The 19,379-nt window shown below is 41.2% G+C and overlaps 3 protein-coding genes across 10 annotated transcripts in view; 1 reads left to right on the top strand and 2 right to left on the bottom strand.

The window, feature by feature from the left end:
• Nucleotides 1–5,728, bottom strand: LOC144026321 (magnesium transporter NIPA2). Its single transcript, XM_077532923.1, has 6 exons — nt 5,253–5,728; nt 4,841–4,973; nt 4,654–4,710; nt 3,600–3,690; nt 2,342–2,502; nt 1–1,048 (listed from the first exon to the last, which is right to left on the bottom strand). Exons 2-6 carry the CDS (start codon nt 4,971–4,973, stop codon nt 456–458), a joined length of 1,035 nt encoding a protein of 344 aa, XP_077389049.1. The 5' UTR covers nt 5,253–5,728; the 3' UTR covers nt 1–455.
• LOC144026320 (methionine--tRNA ligase, mitochondrial-like) lies at nt 5,603–9,252 on the top strand. Of its 2 annotated transcripts, XM_077532922.1 has the most exons (4): nt 5,603–5,723; nt 5,988–6,157; nt 6,234–6,568; nt 6,627–9,252. In XM_077532922.1, the coding sequence occupies exons 2-4, from the start codon at nt 6,109–6,111 to the stop codon at nt 7,800–7,802; spliced, it is 1,560 nt and encodes a 519-aa protein (XP_077389048.1). In that variant the 5' UTR covers nt 5,603–5,723; nt 5,988–6,108; the 3' UTR covers nt 7,803–9,252. The 2 variants fall into 2 exon arrangements, with proteins under 2 accessions (XP_077389048.1, XP_077389047.1); XM_077532921.1 differs by having other exon boundaries at nt 5,610–6,157.
• The window catches only part of LOC144026319 (mediator of RNA polymerase II transcription subunit 12-like), a 24,252-nt gene continuing 13,789 nt past the window's right edge, over nt 8,917–19,379 (bottom strand). For 2 of the 7 annotated variants that reach the window (XM_077532920.1, XM_077532915.1), the window contains 20 exons: nt 18,996–19,106; nt 18,272–18,385; nt 18,055–18,191; nt 17,600–17,779; nt 17,047–17,118; nt 16,793–16,956; nt 16,421–16,582; nt 16,146–16,347; nt 15,929–16,038; nt 15,723–15,858; nt 14,893–15,042; nt 14,425–14,790; nt 14,172–14,310; nt 13,076–13,290; nt 12,604–12,678; nt 11,682–11,911; nt 11,316–11,604; nt 9,509–9,721; nt 9,284–9,365; nt 8,917–9,203 (listed from right to left, as the gene is read on the bottom strand). In XM_077532920.1, the coding sequence (XP_077389046.1) occupies nt 9,166–9,203; nt 9,284–9,365; nt 9,509–9,721; nt 11,316–11,604; nt 11,682–11,911; nt 12,604–12,678; nt 13,076–13,290; nt 14,172–14,310; nt 14,425–14,790; nt 14,893–15,042; nt 15,723–15,858; nt 15,929–16,038; nt 16,146–16,347; nt 16,421–16,582; nt 16,793–16,956; nt 17,047–17,118; nt 17,600–17,779; nt 18,055–18,191; nt 18,272–18,385; nt 18,996–19,106 (3,185 nt within the window). In that variant the 3' untranslated portion in view covers nt 8,917–9,165. Of the gene's footprint in view, nt 9,204–9,283; nt 9,366–9,508; nt 9,722–11,315; nt 11,605–11,681; nt 11,912–12,603; nt 12,679–13,033; nt 13,309–14,171; nt 14,311–14,424; nt 14,791–14,892; nt 15,043–15,722; nt 15,859–15,928; nt 16,039–16,145; nt 16,348–16,420; nt 16,583–16,792; nt 16,957–17,046; nt 17,119–17,599; nt 17,780–18,054; nt 18,192–18,271; nt 18,386–18,995; nt 19,107–19,379 lie in introns of all 7 variants that reach the window. The other 5 variants (XM_077532918.1, XM_077532914.1, XM_077532917.1 and 2 more) reach the window with 3 other exon arrangements.

A 19,379-nucleotide genomic window follows, 5' to 3' on the forward strand; every position in this document is an offset into this window, starting at 1 on the left:
TTGGGTCAGAAAAGCCTGACTTTTGCGTTTTAATCCAAAAAATTGGGTATAAAATAACTCAAATCAAAACAGATGGACAACATTTTGGGTTATCAAACCCAAAATGTTTGTTCAAACAAATAAGACACAAAACAACTCAATTTTGTGGGTTAAAAATAGTTGGGTAAAAAACAATCCAAATTGGGTCCATTTTTCAGCTGCGATGAGAACCCAAAAGTTGGGTCAGTCTCTTTTGACCCAATTTTTGCGTTAACTCTTTTGGGTTATTTATTTAACCCAAAAACCCAATTTTGTGGGTCAAATAACCCAAGTTTTTGGGTTATTTGTTGAACCAAAAAGGTGGTTCGACTGAATTTCCCCAAAAATTGTGTTGGGTCAAAACGAACCCACATTGGGTCAAAGACACTGACCCAAATGTTTGGGTTACTTATTTAACCCAGCGCTTCTCAAATGTTTTATGTTAGAGGCGGTTTCACCTCGCCCTCGACATGGCTGTCCTGGCAAGGGAGGGCGGTGTAAGGCCGTGGCCCCCAGCAAGGGTCCCGAGGCCCCTTCCTCAGGTAGCGTGGCATGGAGTCCCAGCTGAAAGTGATGTCCTTGAAGGCGTGCAGCAGGAAGATGCCCAGCACGATGGTGAGGAAGCCGCTGATGGTGCCCACCACGGCCCCGACGCTCATGCGCAGCCACTCCGTGAAGAGGATGGCGGAGCAGGCCATGACGGACGTGGTGAAGAACACGTAGTAGATGGGCGTGACGATGGACGTGTTGAAAATGTCCAGGGCCTTGTTCAGGTAGCTGATCTGGATGCTGACGCACAGCATCAGGCACACCAGCAAGCACCAGAAGAGGGGGTCCTTCAGCACGGCGGCGCCGGCGACCAGTTCCTTAATGCCGATGCCCAGGCCCTTGACGCAAGACACGGACAGCGAGCCGATGACGGAGCAGATCATGATGTAGACCAGGACGTTCTTCTGTCCGAAGCGCGGCGCCACGGCGAAGATAAGCACCAGGCTGCTGCCCACGACGCACGCGGCAAACACAATGAAGCCTGGAGGGGAGCGTTACACAAAAAAAGGTTACACAAGCCACAACATGGTTTACAATTGCCTATAGATGCCATAAAATGGCGGCAGTTGGCAAGTAGTTTTAAAAGGAACCCCGGCTGTCATGACAAGATTTTCAACAAAAACTGCAAACATTTTAGGCTAGTTATAGTCAGGACAATCATTTTACCCCTGTATATTTTTTGTCAGCAGATTATGTTGAACATTTCAAATCTAAAACGATTTCACATAAAATTTTCTCTCATCTTTTTGATGAAAAACAACTTCACACACAATTATACGGCTTCATGCTATGAGCTAGTAAGTTAGCCAGCATTCGTTAGCCATTGGATTAATGTTACGTTATAACTAGGGGTGTGAATTGCCTAGTACCTGACGATTCGATCCGTATCACGATTCATAGGTCACGATTCGATTCGATACCGATTAATCCCGATATGAATTTACAAGTCGATTGTTACGATTTTTTTTTTACTCAATTTGGAAAATACCATTCAGTAAACTTGTACATGTACACTGTAAGATTTGTATGAAAATGTATTATTTATTGATCTCAAACTTCAGTGTTATAACTGTGAGCCGCTGTATTTAACAAACAGGTTGTAACCTCTTTCATGTTAGAACAGCATTGAAATAAAATATTAAGGCTTAATGTTCCATTAATATAACATTCTTCCATGCTTAAGGTGAGAAAGTTTGACGTTTTGTTGAATATTTTTTCATCAAAAATGGATGTTAAAATATCGATTCGAGAATTGCGTGCTGTAGTATCGCGATATATTGCCGAATCGTTTTTTTTTTAAACACCCCTAATTATAACTATACTGTAATATACTTTATTTTAAACAGTTCAGTTGCAGATTTGAAAGTGGGTGTGTCACTGTGTCACGTGACAGTGCCCCAGTGACAGATTAGCAGGAACAAGATTTTACAAAATCACATCATTTTCCTCTCATTTTTGTTCATAAACTAAAATGGCAATAGATTTTAGTCCATTTTTTTTAAGTGAAGTATATTTTTGTCTCGTCTTCACTAGTCGTCAAAAATGCATATGACTTAGTTACAGCTATTGTTTATTAGTGAGGGTTTTAGCCTAGTCTAGTTTTAGTCCGGTGTTGTTGACGAAATAATTTTTGTTTAGTTTTCATTGACGAAATTAACACTACTGGCAAAGTGGTACTTTTGACTGAATAACACTCCTCAACTCACTTCAACATAGTTCCTTGGTACAAAGTATTTGTAGATGGTTACGCCCCCCCTCTCTCGACGCTTCTCACCCGGATCTTTCAGCTTCTCCGCCATGGCGCCGAGGGACGCCACCTCCTCCTCCTGGGGGGCGTGCACCACCATGACGGTGGAGCCCAGCACGCACAGCAGGCAGCCCATCTTGCCGTGGATGTTCAGACGCTCGTTGAGGAAGTACGACGATAGCACGGCGCTGCACACAAACGTGTTGTCAAAATTATCTTCCTCTCCACTTGGAAAGATTTATTTATTTTTTTAAGAATGCACGAGTGTGCGAAAGTCAAAATACTACTAGAATAAAATCAGATCTGTAAGTTACTATAATATTGGAGCAATGAAAACAGGAATATAATAATACAATTATGAGAATGAAGTAGTCAATGAAAAAACTAAATATCTTATAATAAATAGCACATAATTTTACAATAAAAGGTTACATGATTAACATGAGAGTAAATATTATTTTCCCAAGACCAAAGTTGGAATTTTACATGTATCAAATTGGGAGAAAACAGTCTTGAGATTACCAAGAAAAATATGCAAAAATAACATAACAGGATTATCAGATTAAGTTATAAAAAAAAATAAAAAAGAGGGGGAAAACAATTTTATGCTGTAAATATTGTTGTAAGATGTAACATTAGAAAAAAAAATCACAAAAATTAAGTCTTATTATTTTAAATCGTGATATTGCATGTATGAAATTGTCATTTTATTTAAATAAAACATTTTATGTTGTAAGTTGTAACAAAATATGGTCAAAGTAATGTATTACAATAAAAGTGTAATAGGAAGAATAAAACAAAATAAATTATTTCTTAAATAATTTTAATATTAAAAGTGTAATGTCATCATAATTCAAGTAAATTTTCTGAAAATAAACTCATAAAATTAGGATAGCAAATAATAGTGCCATGAAAAATATAATTTTACAAAAACAATACAATTATAATCAGAACAATTCATTAATAATTACAACTATCAAGTTGGATTTTATTGTTTTAAGAAAGTGTTGGAAAGTGAATTTTTTTTTTTTTTTTTTTAACAATCAAAGCCACATTATTTGTTGTAATATTAGAAAACTGTCCTTTTTTGAGAATATAGTTGATCAGGAAAAGAAACACAATGATGTCACAAATTGCCAGAAGATGTTAGAACTTCAGATTCCTGCAACTCTCACAGTCTTTTGTGAGATACTGTATATTTTCCCCAAACCTTGGGACTGCATCAAGCCACATCTCAGAATTTAGTATTCACACAACTGCTTATAAACACCGCGTGGTGACGTACCTTACGAGCACACTCAAAGCTCCCAGAGGGGTGACGAGCGTGGCTGGCGCAAACGCGTACGCGGCAAAGTTGGCGGCCTCTCCGGCTCCCACTGCAACATAATCAGTTTGGTTGAATGAAAAGAAGATCAAATGAAATGGAGATAACGTTGGAGCACCACCAAATCATAATGTCAACGTACTATCCTGGTCAAAGCCTCCTACAAAAGAATCACGAATTACTGAACGTTTTGCTAATTTGTATTTGCATGTACTCTTTGTTTAGTTATTGTGGTTGTATTTGGAGTGTAAGTATTAGAGATAGACCGATATGGTTTTTTTCAGGGCCGATACCGATGCCGATTATTAGTCGTCAATGACGCCGATAACCGATATTTGGAGCCGATATTAATTTTCACTATAAAGGGAAAATATTGGCATCAAAATTTGGAAAAAATACAAACTCCAGTTCTTTTTTTTATTTTAAAGTATATACTTATTGAGCAACTTTTAGGGTTAGTAAAATATTGGATTTTTTTATTTTTATTTTTTTTAAATCTTAGTCAATAGACATCTTTGTTTTTAAAATCTAACAAGTCCCAGGATCTCCCTGGTGCAGTGGCATGTTTTCAAAAGTTAAATAAAAACAAACAATTTTTTTTTACACTAAACAAAGTATTTCAATAAATTTGAAGTATTTTATTTATTTTTTAAATTATCTTAGTTTTAATTTCAAACAAAAACAGATGGTGCAGAGAGTTCCCAGGGTCAGCAGCGCCTCTGAAAATTTAAATTGGGAAAAAAACAAAACAAAAACAAAAACATTTAAATTAGTTCCTTGAAGTTTTTTTTTTGTTTGTTTTTTTGTTTTTAAATGGATCTATTATCGGCCATATGATTCTTCAAAATGGCCGATGCCGATATTCGTCGAAATGCTTAATATCGGTGCCGATAATCGTCCCAGCCGATTATCGGTCTATCCCTAGTAAGTATTTTGTGAGGAGGTGACTGGTGTAAACATTACAAGTATGACAACAACTGGTCTAGCTGATGTTAAAAAATGGTCAATCACTTACTTGAAATAAGCCCCGCCCACCACAGCCATTCTTTCAGGTAAGCATAGCCGCCTTGACCTGGAGACGATAAAGTTGGTGGTACTTCAGCATCACAATAATAACTATAATGATGATGATGTTAATTCTACTACTACTACTACTACTACTACTACTAGGATGGACGGCTAGATGGAAGGAAGAGAGGTACCTGCTCGCATGGATCCTTTGCTGGCCAATCGCAGCAAACCTTTTTTCTTCAGGATGAAACTTCCGCCGATAAAAAGACTGGAGGACACGGCCAGAGAGAGGCCAATGTAGAAGTCCACACGACCGGCTTCCATCTAAGGCAAAACTCAACAAAGTCGATAATTATGTTGTTGTTTTTTTGACAGAAAAACACTTTCCTCCCCACTTTCCACTTCCCTCGACGAACACACAAGCCATGTTTGCACATCACATGACGGCCTGCGAGGCGAATGAACTCAAACTACTTTTTGGGTGGCGTCGAGAAAGTCACGAGTGGCCAAAACAAACAACTTAGCAAGGGAGTTTGAAGCTTTAAAGTGGAGCCGGTCATAGAGAATACTTAGAGGAGAAAAAAAAATGCAAATTTAGTGTACCTCGGTGGTCAACTCGACTCCATCCGTCTTCGTCGCCGTGACGCGCGGGCGGCAGCGAGACTCCACGGACCGCTACGACCTGCTTGAGTGGATGGTCATGTGACCCGTGACAGCAAAGTTACGTTCGAGCTACAAGCTAACGTCGAATTTATATGCAACTCCTACCACGAATTTGGAGAAATACTATTACTTCACGTAAACAAACTAAATATTACGATTTTTCTCTTTTTTCACATTTCAAGAGGGTGAAGACGTAATATCACGACTAAGAAAAAGGTACATTTCCGAATCCTACATGGTCCCTGAACGCACCACAGCGCAATTTGATTGGCTCGTGAGAGGTCATTATCATCGATTTGATTGGAAGATGTTGCCTTGCAATGCGGAAGAAGTCCCAACCTTGAGGACCGTCATGATAAGTCTCACATGCTGCGAACTTGATCATTTATAGTTTGTTGGAACGGGCTTCTTGTAAGCACTTCAATATTCGATGACTTAAATCGCGTTTAATTATGATATTCTGGGAATCATGTCGCTTGTCGCGGACGTTTAAAAGTTAAGTAGGCTATGTTGACTTTAGCTAAATGAGCCATTAGCATTTAGCAAAACATGACTTCCACCGCACGACTGCCATCGAGAAATGAGGACGCCTTTACGCTTCATCACCAGAAGCTGCAAAACTGTTGGCAGCTGGCAACAAGGCGCCTTTTTAACCCCATTTCCAACTCGACGTAGGATTAGACGCACAAGCAGCGACGTGTGCAAAGAGGAAAAAAGCTACGTAACGACCCCCATCTTTTATGTCAATGCCTCTCCTCATCTGGGCCACCTGTATTCAGCACTTTTAGCCGACTGCATGCACAGATACAAACTTTTACGGGGATTCAACTCGAGATTTGCAACAGGTAATTCAATTAATTACCCTTGTTCCTGCTACTCAACTGCAGAGAGTAAAGGCCGGTGTGCATCTTTCCATTTCAGGCACAGATGAGCACGGTTTAAAAATCCAACAAGCGGCCGATGCAGCAGGAGAAGACCCCCTGACTTTCTGCACGGGCGTATCCCAGAGCTTCCGGCGGCTCTTCAGCAGCTGCAGCGTGTCCTTCACGGACTACATCAGGACCACTGAAGAGAGGCATCGGCGGGCCGTGGAGCACTTCTGGTGCACGCTGCTTGACAAGGGGCTCATCTACAAGGGAAGCTACGAGGGCTGGTACTCTACGCCGGACGAGAGTTTCCTCACGTCGACGCAGGTGGCGGACACCGTTGACACGACGGGCCAGGCTGTCAAGGTGTCGCTGGAGAGTGGTCACAAGGTGAGCGCCTAGTTTGGTTTCATGACACACGTTGCTATTTTTGACATCTGTTTGTCAGGTGGAGTGGCTGAAAGAAGAGAACTACATGTTCCGTTTGTCAGCATTTCGGACTCCACTGCTCGACTGGCTCCAGAAATCCCCCGACGCCATCCAGCCCGAGCGCTTCCGCCAAGATGTTCTCCAGTGGCTGCAGGACGACCTTCCGGACCTCTCCGTGTCCCGCCAGAGAAGTCGCCTCCAGTGGGGGATTCCCGTGCCGGGGGATCCCGATCACACCGTCTACGTGTGGTTGGACGCTCTGGTCAACTACCTCACGGTGGTTGGTTACCCTGACGACCACAATCAGTGGTGGAATGTGACCCGCCATATTGTAGGCAAAGACATCCTGAAATTCCACGCCATCTACTGGCCGGCTTTCCTCCTCGGGGCGGGACTCCCGCCGCCGCCGCGCATACACGCGCACTCGCACTGGACAGTCAGCGGGACCAAAATGTCGAAAAGTTTGGACAACGTGGTGGACCCCTTTGCGTGCTCGCGGGCGTTCACCGCCGACGGTTTGCGCTACTTCCTGCTGCGTCGAGGCGTGCCCGATTCCGACTGCGACTACACCGATCACAAAGTCGCCAAGCTGCTCAACGCGGAGCTGGCCGACTCCTTGGGCGGCCTCCTCAACCGCTGCGCCGCTCCCGCTCTCAACCCAACGCAGACCTACCCGCCGTTCTTCCCCAGCGAGTGGGACGGTAGGGCGGTGCCGGAAGACTACCGCATGCTGGATGCGGTGCAAAGCCTCCCGACGTCGGTGGAGCGTCACTACGAAAGCCTGCACGTACACAAAGCCCTGGAGGACATCGCATCCTGCGTTCGACAAACCAACGGCTTCGTTCAGCGCCACGCGCCTTGGAAGTTGAACGGGAAGGACAGCGGGGACCGACGCTGGCTGGACGCCATCGTCCACGTCTCCCTGGAATGTCTGAGGATTTACGGGACGCTGCTGCAGCCCGTCGTGCCGCAAGTAGCCGACAAGCTGCTTTCCAGGCTCGGCGTTGGAGCCGATGAGAGGAAATGGACCGACCTGGACTTTCTGCCGAGCTACCGTGGCAAAGACTGCCCCTTCCGAGGAAGAACGCTCGGACCCGATACAGGAGTGCTTTTTAATCGTCTGGAGAGTCCCAGTGGAGATAAACAAAAGCCAAAGAAAATTAAAAAGCAGATTATCTCAAGGCAAACCAACTAAACCACACATGAACAAGCACTACAGAGGTTCTGAGAAAACAAAAAACTCACTCAGGAAGAAACTTCAAACGGAACAGAACCTCAGATGAAATACATTATGGCTGTCAATGAACAAAAACGCCGTACATATCTCATAAAATGGTCTCCAAGAAGACAGACTGGGCAGTTGTACTACAAAATCATGAGGAAGTACGAAAGAGGATTAGGGCCATTGAGGAAAAAAACTTAAGTTTGGCAGGATTCTCACTGTAATTCTTATTTTAAAGTGAGAATCTGACTAAAGTGAGAATTATGAGAATAAAGTCAGAATTTGGACTATTAGTACTACTATTAATTCTCACTTTAAAATCAGAATTCTCACTTTAAACTCAGAATTGTGAGAATGTCATAATTCTTAGATTAAAGTCAGAACTCTTGACAATTGGTGCTACTATTATTCTCACTTTAAAGTCAGAATTCTGACTGATTTTGACATTAACATGAGACTTAAACTCAGAATTCTGAGATGAAAGTCAGAATTTTGACTTTACAGTGAGAATTGAGAATTAAGTAAGAATTGTCACTTTAAACTCAGAATTCTGAGATTAAAGTCAGAATTGCTCACTGTAAAGTCAGAATTCTCACTTTAAAATAAAGTGAGAATCCTGCCAAACTTTTTTTTCCCTCTTTTCGCTGGTCCTAATTCTCTTCCGTTAGGAAGACTGCTGACTTGACTGTTGTCTAGAATTTGTATGTAAGCATAATAATGGGAAATATTGTGAATGACAGCATGTTTTTTGCGTACAAAAAAATGTGTGTTGCTCAAAGGTTTGACTGTGTCATGTTGCGAACGCTTACTGTAATAGTGGTTGAAATCCTATTTTCAGAAAATGTATACTTAATGTTGCGACCATTAAGCATGTACAAATGTCCAACAGGAGTTTTTGGCTATTATTTGTAATTGCACGGCTGAAAATGTCTGGAAAAAAATAATTTACAAACATTTTTTTGGGCTATTTTGAGACAAGAAATCCTTTTTTTTTTTTTTTGGTCTTGATTTTTATCATAATTTTCATTTCACATTTTTTTAAAACTTAAATACATAATACAGGTAGCAAACAAGACATTACAAGACAAAAACTTGACATGATTTAATGAGAAATACACAAAACTGAAAAAAAAATTGTACAAAGTGAAATAAAATACAGGAAAAAATGAATTATTGTTAACCTTTCAGATTTTTTTTTTTTTTACATACTTTTCCCATTTCTATCTTGGCCTCCATATTCCTACGGTGACAAAAGCCTTGTGAAGACATTTTCCCCACCATCAGCCTCAGACCTGCCACCAGTTTTGTGCCTCTTCACATACACGCGTTTTCATGGTCAGTAATATGAATTGGTGCTCTGTCCTGGTTGTGTATCTGTTTAAAAACAAACAAAAAAACAGTTGTTTATAAAGAAGTGTGACAAGTAGAAGAGACAATCGGGCAATGGGACTTACTTGAGAGTTGCTGTTGTAGTTGTCTGACTAGAGCGGCCGTCTGCTGCTGTTGCTGCGTCTGCTGCATGCCCTGACGCGGGAACTAAAAGGTGAGTACACATATATGGATAATACCGTTAAGTGTAAAAGCAGCAGCAGTTACGGCTGGAAATTTAAATTTCGTTGAATGTGTTTCTCTGATAAAGAGACATAAAAACATACGCCGGTCACTGTGTCGAGTCTTACTGTGCTGGGTCGTACCATGGGTTGCTGTGGAGGCAGCGGCTGCATGCCCAGGCCCTGGTTCTGTTGCCCTGGTGGAGGCACGCCAGACACTTGTTGCTGCTGCGGCTGCTGTTGTTGCTGCTGTTGCTGAGGAACTTGCTGCTGAGGAGGGACCTGCTGGGACTGGACTTGCTGCTGCTGCTGTTGTTGTTGAGCTTGTTGGGCCTGCTGCTGCTGTTTGGACACATTTGCACATACCAGTAACTGTATATATAGTTTTTAATTAAATTTATTAAAGCACCTTTTGCACACACAAGTAGACCCCGAGAAAAAGTCTGACAACTAGTTCATTCCAGGCCGATCAGACAAGTTGCTTTGCATAACAGTCATAGAGATCATACAAAATACTAGATGTCGTTTTTGTTGTGTCAATTTTTTTTTTTGCATTAGTTAATTTGAACTGAAGATTCTGTAATCTAGGCATTCTATTCAAACCTTAATTTCATGTTGTGAGTTAAGCGCATATTCTACAGAAAACGTCAACATTTTGGAAATTATGTTCATTGAGATATTGAATAAAATCTTTAAATTTCTCAAAGTGGGTGTACTCGTGCTGAGCAATGTATGATGTCAGCATGTCATTTTTAATCTTAATTAATTGCATGACTTCAATAGTTAACTCACAAGTAAATATGAGTGAGTATACATATACACACATATATACACACACTAGGGCTTCACAATATTGGAAAAACATGCGATATGCGATATACTTGCCGAACGTAGCGATATTATTGCGATATTTAACATGTACCTAAAGAAATTACATTTTTATTATCTAATGAAAGAAAAACATTTTTCATGCGACAAAATAAGCAACCTTAATGTAATCTTAGTTAATTAATTGTAATTATGTCTTGATAATTTTCAAATATTGGATGGCGATGCACATTTTAGTTAACATCTGACTGGTGAAATTCATATAAAAAGCATAAAATTCTGTATAAAACTGATTGCATGCCTTTGCGATATGCATGTTGCAAGGGCCAATATCGCGATATCGATATTTTTTCGATATATTGTGCAGCCCTAACACACACACACACACATATACATATATATATATATATATATATATATATATATATATATATATATATATATATATATATATATATATATATATATATATATATATATATATATTAGGGGTGTTAAAAAAAAATCGATTCGGCGATATATCGCGATACTACATCGCGCGATTCTCGAATCGATTCAATAAGGGCAGAATCGATTTTTTTTTTTTTTTTTTTTTTTTTTGGATTCACACCTTGAGCATGGAAGAATGTTATATGAACGGAACATTAAGCCTTAATATTTTATTTTAATGCTGTTCAAACATGAAACAGATTACAACCTCTATAAGACTGAAATTTCAGATAAATAAATAATACATTTTCATATAAATCTTACACTCTACAAGCTTACTGATTAGTATTTTCTAAATTTGAATGAAAAAAAATCGCAACAATCGACTTATAAATTCGTAACGGGATTAATCGGTATCGAATCGAATCGTGACCTGTGAATCGTGATACGAATCGAATCGTCAGGTACTAGGCAATTCACACCCCTAATATATATATATATATATATATATATATATATATATACACATATATATATAAAATCATAAAATCCTACTTGTCACATGATTTAAAACATTTTACTGCCAATGAAAGTGTTATTTTTACATTCAATGTCTATTCAGACTTTTGAAATATCCACAGGAACCCCGTGTTGAAATGACAAAGGTTCTTTTACGTACTCTGAGTGCTTGCTGTCTGAGGTACTGCTGCTGCTGTTGCTGTTGTTGTGCTGCTGCCTGTTGCTGTTGTTGCTGCTGCTGCTGTTGTTGTTGTTGCTGTTGCTGCTGTTGTTGTTGCTGCTGCTGCTGCTGCTGCTGCTGTTGCTGCTGCTGTTGTTGTTGTTGTTGTTGCTGCTGCTGCTGTTCTGTCAGCATCTGATTGGGCCTCATGCCCGGCGGGCCGCCCTGGCCTCCCATGTGACCGAGACCGTGCATGATGGGATTCTGCTGGATGGGCTGGTGGGCAAACCTGAGGTCGGACGGCACACGTTTGACGACGTCGCGTGCGTATTCGCCACACGAGGGGAAGCGGCGCGACAAACTGACCTCTGTGCGTTCTGCATGTTGTGCGCGTATCCCGGCGCCTGCTGGTGAACGTAGCCACTGGGCCTCTGCTGCATTTGCCTCAGAGGATCCACCAGGGCTGGGTTGGCTCCCGGGTGGGCGCCTTGGAAGTTCTGGTTCCCATAAGAGGAGGGAACTATGGCGCCACCTTGGGACGGGTGCGGCTGCATCCCCATGTGAGAGCCGTATGACGTGTAGCCCTGAGATAAATTCTGGACAATCAACACGAGATGGTGAATGAGCCGGAAAATGACAGTTTTATACAGTTTTAGTATATTTTTGCACACATTTGCCTGGGACATTTATTTACTCAACTGCTGAAAGTAGGAGGCCTTTATTTTTACAAATATATTTTTGCATTCATATCAAATATAACTGATAGAAATTAAGTAATCCCTCACCATTACTCTAAAGGGCAATGATGGGCAACTGGTGCCCTACTCTATATCACACCATATTTTATTTCTACAGAGTATGCTGGTAAAGATTCAATATAGATTTTTTTTTTAATGAAAAATGTGGGTAAAATGTGTGTCTGTGTGTGTGTGATTCACGAAAAAAAAAAAAAAATTAAAAATATTGAAAAAAAATGTTGACTAGAGTTTTAAGTTGTAATGTCAGCATTCACCACCAGATGGCAGCCATGGCACTTATATCAGATCATGAAAATTACCGGTGCTGCCGTTTTGGTTAGTAACTGAGTTCAAATGTGAATGGTATCATTTATGAATGGAAAAAAAAATCCATTAACTTGAGGGTGGTTTCCATTTGTGGACGTATTTTATTTTTATTTTTTTTAGCAGGACAGCCACCATGTTTGGAAGTACTGTGTATGAAATTTATTAGCACGTTACAGTAGCTGGCCAACACAAATAGAAGATAAGACACGGGAAATCAAACCTACTTGAGATGTCTGCATTGAAGTGTATGGTTGATTTGGTGCCATTTGTCTGATCTGTTGCCCCATCATGCTGTGATTCTGAAATGACAAACCCCAAGTGTACAATAAAAATAAGAAGCTTGGAGAAAGACTTCAAACTTGAGAGGTCTTTAAACACCAGGGTGATTTTATTTTAAATCACAATTTAACTCATTCACTGCCATTGACGGAAAAAGACGTCAATGTCAAATTTTTTGCTGGACTGGCAGTGAATGTGTTAGTCGCTTAATACTGCATATCAACCAATTCAGCACAGTTGCATTTCCATTCAGTCACCCCCCAATACCCAAGTGTGTAAAGACCATTTACATGCTCTTGAGAGCCAACCCAAGCATCCAAGCGACTTTTCTACTTCTACTTGATCTTACAAACTGGAGCATTGAATGAACTCTACCTGTTGGGGAGCAGTTTGACCTGTCAGTGGAGCCTGACTCACCAGTCTGACCTGCAGCTGGTGTCGCAGCATCTGGTTCTGCTGCATGTTAGGCTGATGCTTGTACATCATTTGGTAGGGCTTGTCCAAACCCATCATGCCCGGCATGTTGCCCTGCATGGTGGGCATCATGCCCGGGTAGCTGGGCCGCGTGGTCATCATCTTGTTCAGTGGGGGGTTGCGGGTAGGCCTGTAAGGGGGATCTAAACCGGGTCCTCCTGCGGGAGGAGAACCCACTTAAGAGTGTGAAATGAGAGGATCAAGGAGACATATTATGACGTTTTTTCACAAATAAAGTTCCCCCATAATAGGGGTGGGATTATCTCACGGTATGACAATCCCGCGATTATATTAGTCAGGTAATAAATCCACGATAAAACTACTCAAGATATAAACTGATATTTTTTCAATGAGAAAATAGTTTCTTTTTGTACCATCACTGAAACACAATATTAAAACCGGTGTCTTCTTCACAGTGAGTACTTTAGTGCATTTTTTTTTTTAAAAACAAATACAAATGTCTTCTTAACAGAGAGCACTTTCTGTGAACAAATTTGTCTTAAACACTATTGTCATGTAACATGTCAGTCAGTCACAGTCAATTGTTTCATTTTATAAACTGTGACAATTTTTTGTGTAACATTACAGAAGTAAATAAATAAAATGACTTAAATATTACCATAAATCCAATTAAATCAATATTAATATTCCGCAGAAATTGTGTACTTCAAAAAGTCAAAACATAAAATGTTTTAAAATGTTAAAATTTAAGTTATAAGACACATTTTTCATAGAAACACAGACAAACACAAGTAAAAGTAAGCTCATTAGTCTTCTTCGCCTGCAGACTTCCGTACATTTCCCCGCCACTCTTATGAGGTGCACCCCCTAGTGGCCCGCCAAGTAATTGCTCAATAAGTAATGAACAACGGAGCCGTTCTAGTGGCTGTATATTAACTACAAATATCGCGATACTTGTGTAGGTGTATAGATAATCTATCGGGACACAAACTATCACGACTTATCGCGATATCGATGCATCATCCCACTCCTACCCCATAATATGTCTCCTTTTGAGTTGCTGGTATTAAGTACTGACCAGGAGGTAGTGGCTGGTTCTGTGTGTACATGCCCATGCTCTGCTGGCCGCCATACGGCAACCTGCTGTAAGGATTTTGCATGAGCTCTGGTGGCATGTTCGTCCCGTAGCTCACACCAGGCGTTCGGTTGACGTAATCCTTTTGAAAAGTGATAGTGAACCAAGACAGTTTCAATTAAATACCTGCTATAATAATTTTCTAAAATTCCATTGAGGAGAAAAAAAAAAAAAAAAAAAAAAGAGCATTCCAAACCTCCGTCTTAGTCGAGGGAGTCTTCTTTTTCTTGTTGGACTTCTTCTTGTTGGAATCCGAGGGGACGGTGGGCACGTTCTTCTCCGGCTTCACCGCCTCCATCATCTTCTTCTCGGGCTCCTGCGAGATGGGCGTCAGCGGCTCCTCTTCTTCGGGCGGCAGCGGGAGCGGCTCCAGGTAGTAGCTGCGCGGTTTGGGCTTCAAGTGCGTGTGGTAGAGCAGGAAGCGCTGCTGCTCCTCGAATTTGGTCACCTTGCGGTCCATGCGCACCGTACCGAACCAGCCCCATGAGAGAGGGGCCGATTGTTTGAGACCCTCGAAGACGTCCCAAGGGGAGATCTTCTGCTTGGTCGACACTTGAAGCCCCTGATGGAAAATGTGCTTTTAGTTAACATTAGTGCAGTCAACAGAAGAAATAGTTTGTTAAAATTCTAGTAACGTACACTAAGTCAACCGACTGCCGCTTACCTCTTTCTCAAAACCGGCGATCTTGTTCCCCTTGGTGTCGATCAGTGAGCCCTGAGGTTCACACGTGATGACGTCACGCGTTTGCTTGGGTAGTGGCAGCAGCTGGCGAACCTTCTCCAAGCTCTCCGACTGCCGATCTCCAAGCTCTTTCTGTGGACGTTAATATAAATACGGTATAAATATGCTAATCTTGTGTGGTGAAGATGCCTTTAAACACTAAAGTTGGAACAAGAAAAAGGACTGAAACTGAGATTTTACTATATTTTTAGACATGTACCCTGGAAGTTGTTCTTTTTTAAGTTTTTTTTTCTTTTTTTACAATAATAGTACCGTAATTTAAAATTTTCATGCCAAATGCTATGCAAATAGGCATGTACAGTTAAGCCATTTTAAAGAATCCCGTTGACTTGTAGTGTGATGTACAACATTGTAATCAACTACAGCTGAAGATATAGTTAATATACATAAATTGGGGGAGTATGGATATTTTTGGCTATGTTGTCAAAAATGTAAAAGTAGGGAAAAATAGAGATTTTTTTTGCAAGTTTTTTTTTTTTTTTTTACTTCTTCTATTCCCTTTTGAACATGTAAACCATGCTTAATGATGACCATGTATATAAAAAAATACTTTTGTTTTACATATTTTTATTTTAAGTATTTCTGTTGCTGGTTTATATGTTGAAAAAAAAAAAAAGATGTTAAAATGTGCTATTATTGATTTAAATTACTTATTTGGAGCGTTTCTGTCAGAATAAATTACAGATATTTTATGTCACAACCAAAATATAACCATAATTCCAACTGGAGTGAGTAAGAGGTGTTTTACTTACCCTGAGCTTCTTGACTAGATTCATGTAGGCCCTCTTATTCTCCTCCATGCTGCCCTGAGAGATACTGGACATGTCGGCGGCCAGCGTGCCGTTAATCAGCACGCTCAGCATGTCCAGCACGGTTGTGAAGAGCTCGCTGTTGAGAGGAAAAAAAAGTTAGGTCTCCCCAATTTTTTTGGTGGTGGTGATAAAGTGGCGTGGCTCACTTGTTGGACTGCATGTCCACCGTTCCGCTGCTGATGATGTCGAGTAGGAGGACGGCCCACTCGGTGGTCTGCTGGGTGCTGCGCTGCACCGTGTCGAACATGCCGCCCACCTTTTTAGTGCAGGAAAACGTACAGTTAACGTTCATCATTGACAAAATGGCAGCAGCAACTGCAAGCAAGATAGTTTTTTTCTTTTTTTTTTTGTGCGTGTCCTTACGAGATTAAGTCGCAGTTTCAGGGCCTCGTGCATCATTTGCTTGGCCTTGCAGTCGTCCTGATACTGGTCCTCCCGCCAGTTGGTGACGATCTGTTGAACTTGGCTGTAGAGGGAGGTGAGAAGACCCTCCCGCTGTTCGTCCTGACCCTTCAGGCAGGTCAACACCAAAGACAGGAATGGCTGCTGGCTCAGCAGTGACATACTGAGAGAAGGAGGGGAGGAAAATGTCAAGGATCATTCAAGCATCCAAAAATGAAAAAATTATTGTCTGTTACCTTTTCTGCTTCTGGCGATCCCTCTCCTTCCGCGACGACGAACCAAGGTGTTGTCCTTTCTCCAGCTCCTCCCCGGCTGCCTTCAGAACATGACCCTGAACTGAGGTGGGCAGCTTGGCTATCAACGGAGCCACCAGCCACACACCTGACCGCTCCGACGAACTGTAACAGACGTCACAAAAGAACATGAAACTCAACCAAAATGTTACATGTAAACCAAAGTAGACGTCATTAAAGTTGGCGATGAATCGATTTTATCAACTGACATTTTTTTTTTTTTTTTAATAAGGCACAGCTACTTTTGTAAATAAATAAATAAATCTTAAATATGATTTTTTTTTTTTTTTTAGGCCAAATTGCCCAAATGTTGACCTTAAAATAGGTTTCATCTTGCTGGTGGTGCTGCTGCTGTTTGACGCAGAGCCGCTTTGGAGCGCTGCGCCGTTCCCTGAGGGGTTATTGGAGTTCATCTCAGCTGACTTTTGAAACACCTCGATTGTGGCCTTGGCTATGTTCTCCAAGAGAGAATAGAGCTCCTGCAAGAAGGGAAATTACAAGACATGTAAAATGATGGCCAAGAGTGTTAATAGTTTGTAACGGTCCAGTATCCAATGAAGTAAACTTGCATTGTTTGTGCTCTGCTTGATCATCAGCTGAAGTTCCAGAGATGACTGCCTCATTGTCCATTGGTCCATATTCTACAAAGAGAGAGGTTTTTTTTTTCCATTTTCATTTTTATACTGATTAAATCATTTGTTCCCAAAAACGTATAAATACGTTCTATTTTAAATGTATTAAGTGTCCCAAAGACATATTTATACTTTTTTTTTTTTTATGCTAGAGCATACAGAAGGCTTTGATGCAGCCTCTCAACTGCAGAGAACTGTTGAAAAAAATGGTAGTAATTACAAAACCGACCAGCAGGTGGCAGCAGAGTATAAGAGCTCAACCAGGGCCATGATGAAAACAAGCTGTCTCCCCACAATTCTAAGCAGATGTGTGAATAATGATGATGGGGTTGCTACAGTGAAAATGGCTGGGGTGAATGAGTTAAGAGTAAGAGCAAAGGTGCACGCAACAAGTTTCTAAAAGGCTGCATGTCCAGCCAACCTATTTTTGTAATAAAACACCATTAAGTCATTTAACGGCATAAGCAAAAAAAAAAAAAAGAATGTGAACCTGTAGGATGCGTTTGATGCGTTGCCTCTGAGGGTTGTCACCATCGTCACTGTCCAGCTGGCGATGAGGGTAGCAAATGAGCTGCAGCAGCCTCTGGGCCTGAATGTTGACCAGCACCGGGTCCTGAAGGGCACTGCTGTCCTCAGACAGAGACTTGAGACAGCGCTCCCCCACCCACTCCTGCAGAGAGGAAGACGAGACGTCAGCACAGAAGAACAATGACAGGGCAGTTTCCTAATTATGTCACAATTTCTGGTAACTTAAGTTGACATGGTGGCCACAACTCGCTTTAAAGCAGTAAGATTTCCTTAATTTGGCTAAGTAATTAGAGTGAATAATGAATGAATAAAAAGAACACAGATTCTTACAAATAGCAACCCTGTAAGACATAACTCGTTGTCAGTCATGTATTTTATAGATCCTGTATTATTCCCAGACTTTTGTCAGATGTTTACCTGCTGGCAGATGGTCTTCAGGACATACTTTGCATATACATCCAAGCTCGCTGTTTCTATGGAGACGTTGCGGCCTTCTGCCAGGTCATCAAGGCCAGCCGAGTGAGACAGTCCGGAGCCCCTCAGCTCAGCATCACCTGCAACAACATGGAGACTGATGTCAAACGCACACTCGTGACAGCCTATCTGGTAATCCACCACTTGAATATTTTCTTACCTAACATGAAGACAGCTTTGAGGACGGCAAAAACCGCTCCCACGACTATGCTGTTCTGTGACGCCGCCAGTAGATGGCGGTCACATGACGACCGGATACCGACGGAAGACTTATCTGCAAATTATAACAACATTGCTGTGTTGGCTCTTTTAGTAACTAACTATCTAATAGGGATGTAACGATATCCAAACATCACGATACGATATTATCACGATATTGTGGGGAGGTTGGCGACATAAAAAAAGTCACAATATTTTAAAAACACGAGCTTATACTAAAAAAAAAACAAAAACAAAAAAACACACACACTCAATGTGCTTTTGTACATTACAGCAATGCATGCAGGTATAATCAACCTACAATCTCTAATAACGCTTAATATTGAGGCACTTATTTGCTAATGCAAACACACAATGAGTTCCACCACATAGTAACTCAGTTCAAAAGCATATTACGTGCCCCTTCAACTGACCATTACCGCAGATTTTAAACATATAAGGGCCAAAACATCATTGTGAAAATTAAACTGCACTAAAAAACTAGCCACCAGAAGGTGCTAGAACTACACAAAAGGAAATTAATCCGACTTTTATTAACAGATGTGCTGCTTTTAATATTGTGACATGATGACGACAATATGTTAATGTTAATATCGCGACGTCACGATATTGCCGTGATTGTTACATCCCTACTAGCCAATATGCTCAGAATCTTTTTTCATTACCTGACTTAATGCCATCTTGGGGAACGGGGTTGCGCTGCGGCGTCTTGAAAAGGTGCAACAAAATCCTGCAGGTGAGTCTTGCACCTGGCTCGGAGTCTTGCTCGCTGCAGGCTAAAAAGAAGGGGAGGCCACATGTGATGATTTGAGGTCATTCAAAACACAGCACAATGAACTAGTCTACTCCCAAAGTCTATTGAAATGTAAATGTCCCTCATAGATGAATTTTTCATCAGGAGCTGGCGGAAAATGGGAACGACAACAAAGAGGGAACCATTTGGCATGTGCAGCAATGCAAAAGCAGCAAAAAGCATAACATGGCTGAATGGACTATTGTAACAGAGCCATTGTTTTCATATTGTATAAAAACATTGTGAAAGAATGACG

This window comes from Festucalex cinctus, chromosome 9 (genome assembly GCF_051991245.1).
Source record: "Festucalex cinctus isolate MCC-2025b chromosome 9, RoL_Fcin_1.0, whole genome shotgun sequence".
Lineage (NCBI taxonomy): Eukaryota > Metazoa > Chordata > Actinopteri > Syngnathiformes > Syngnathidae > Festucalex > Festucalex cinctus.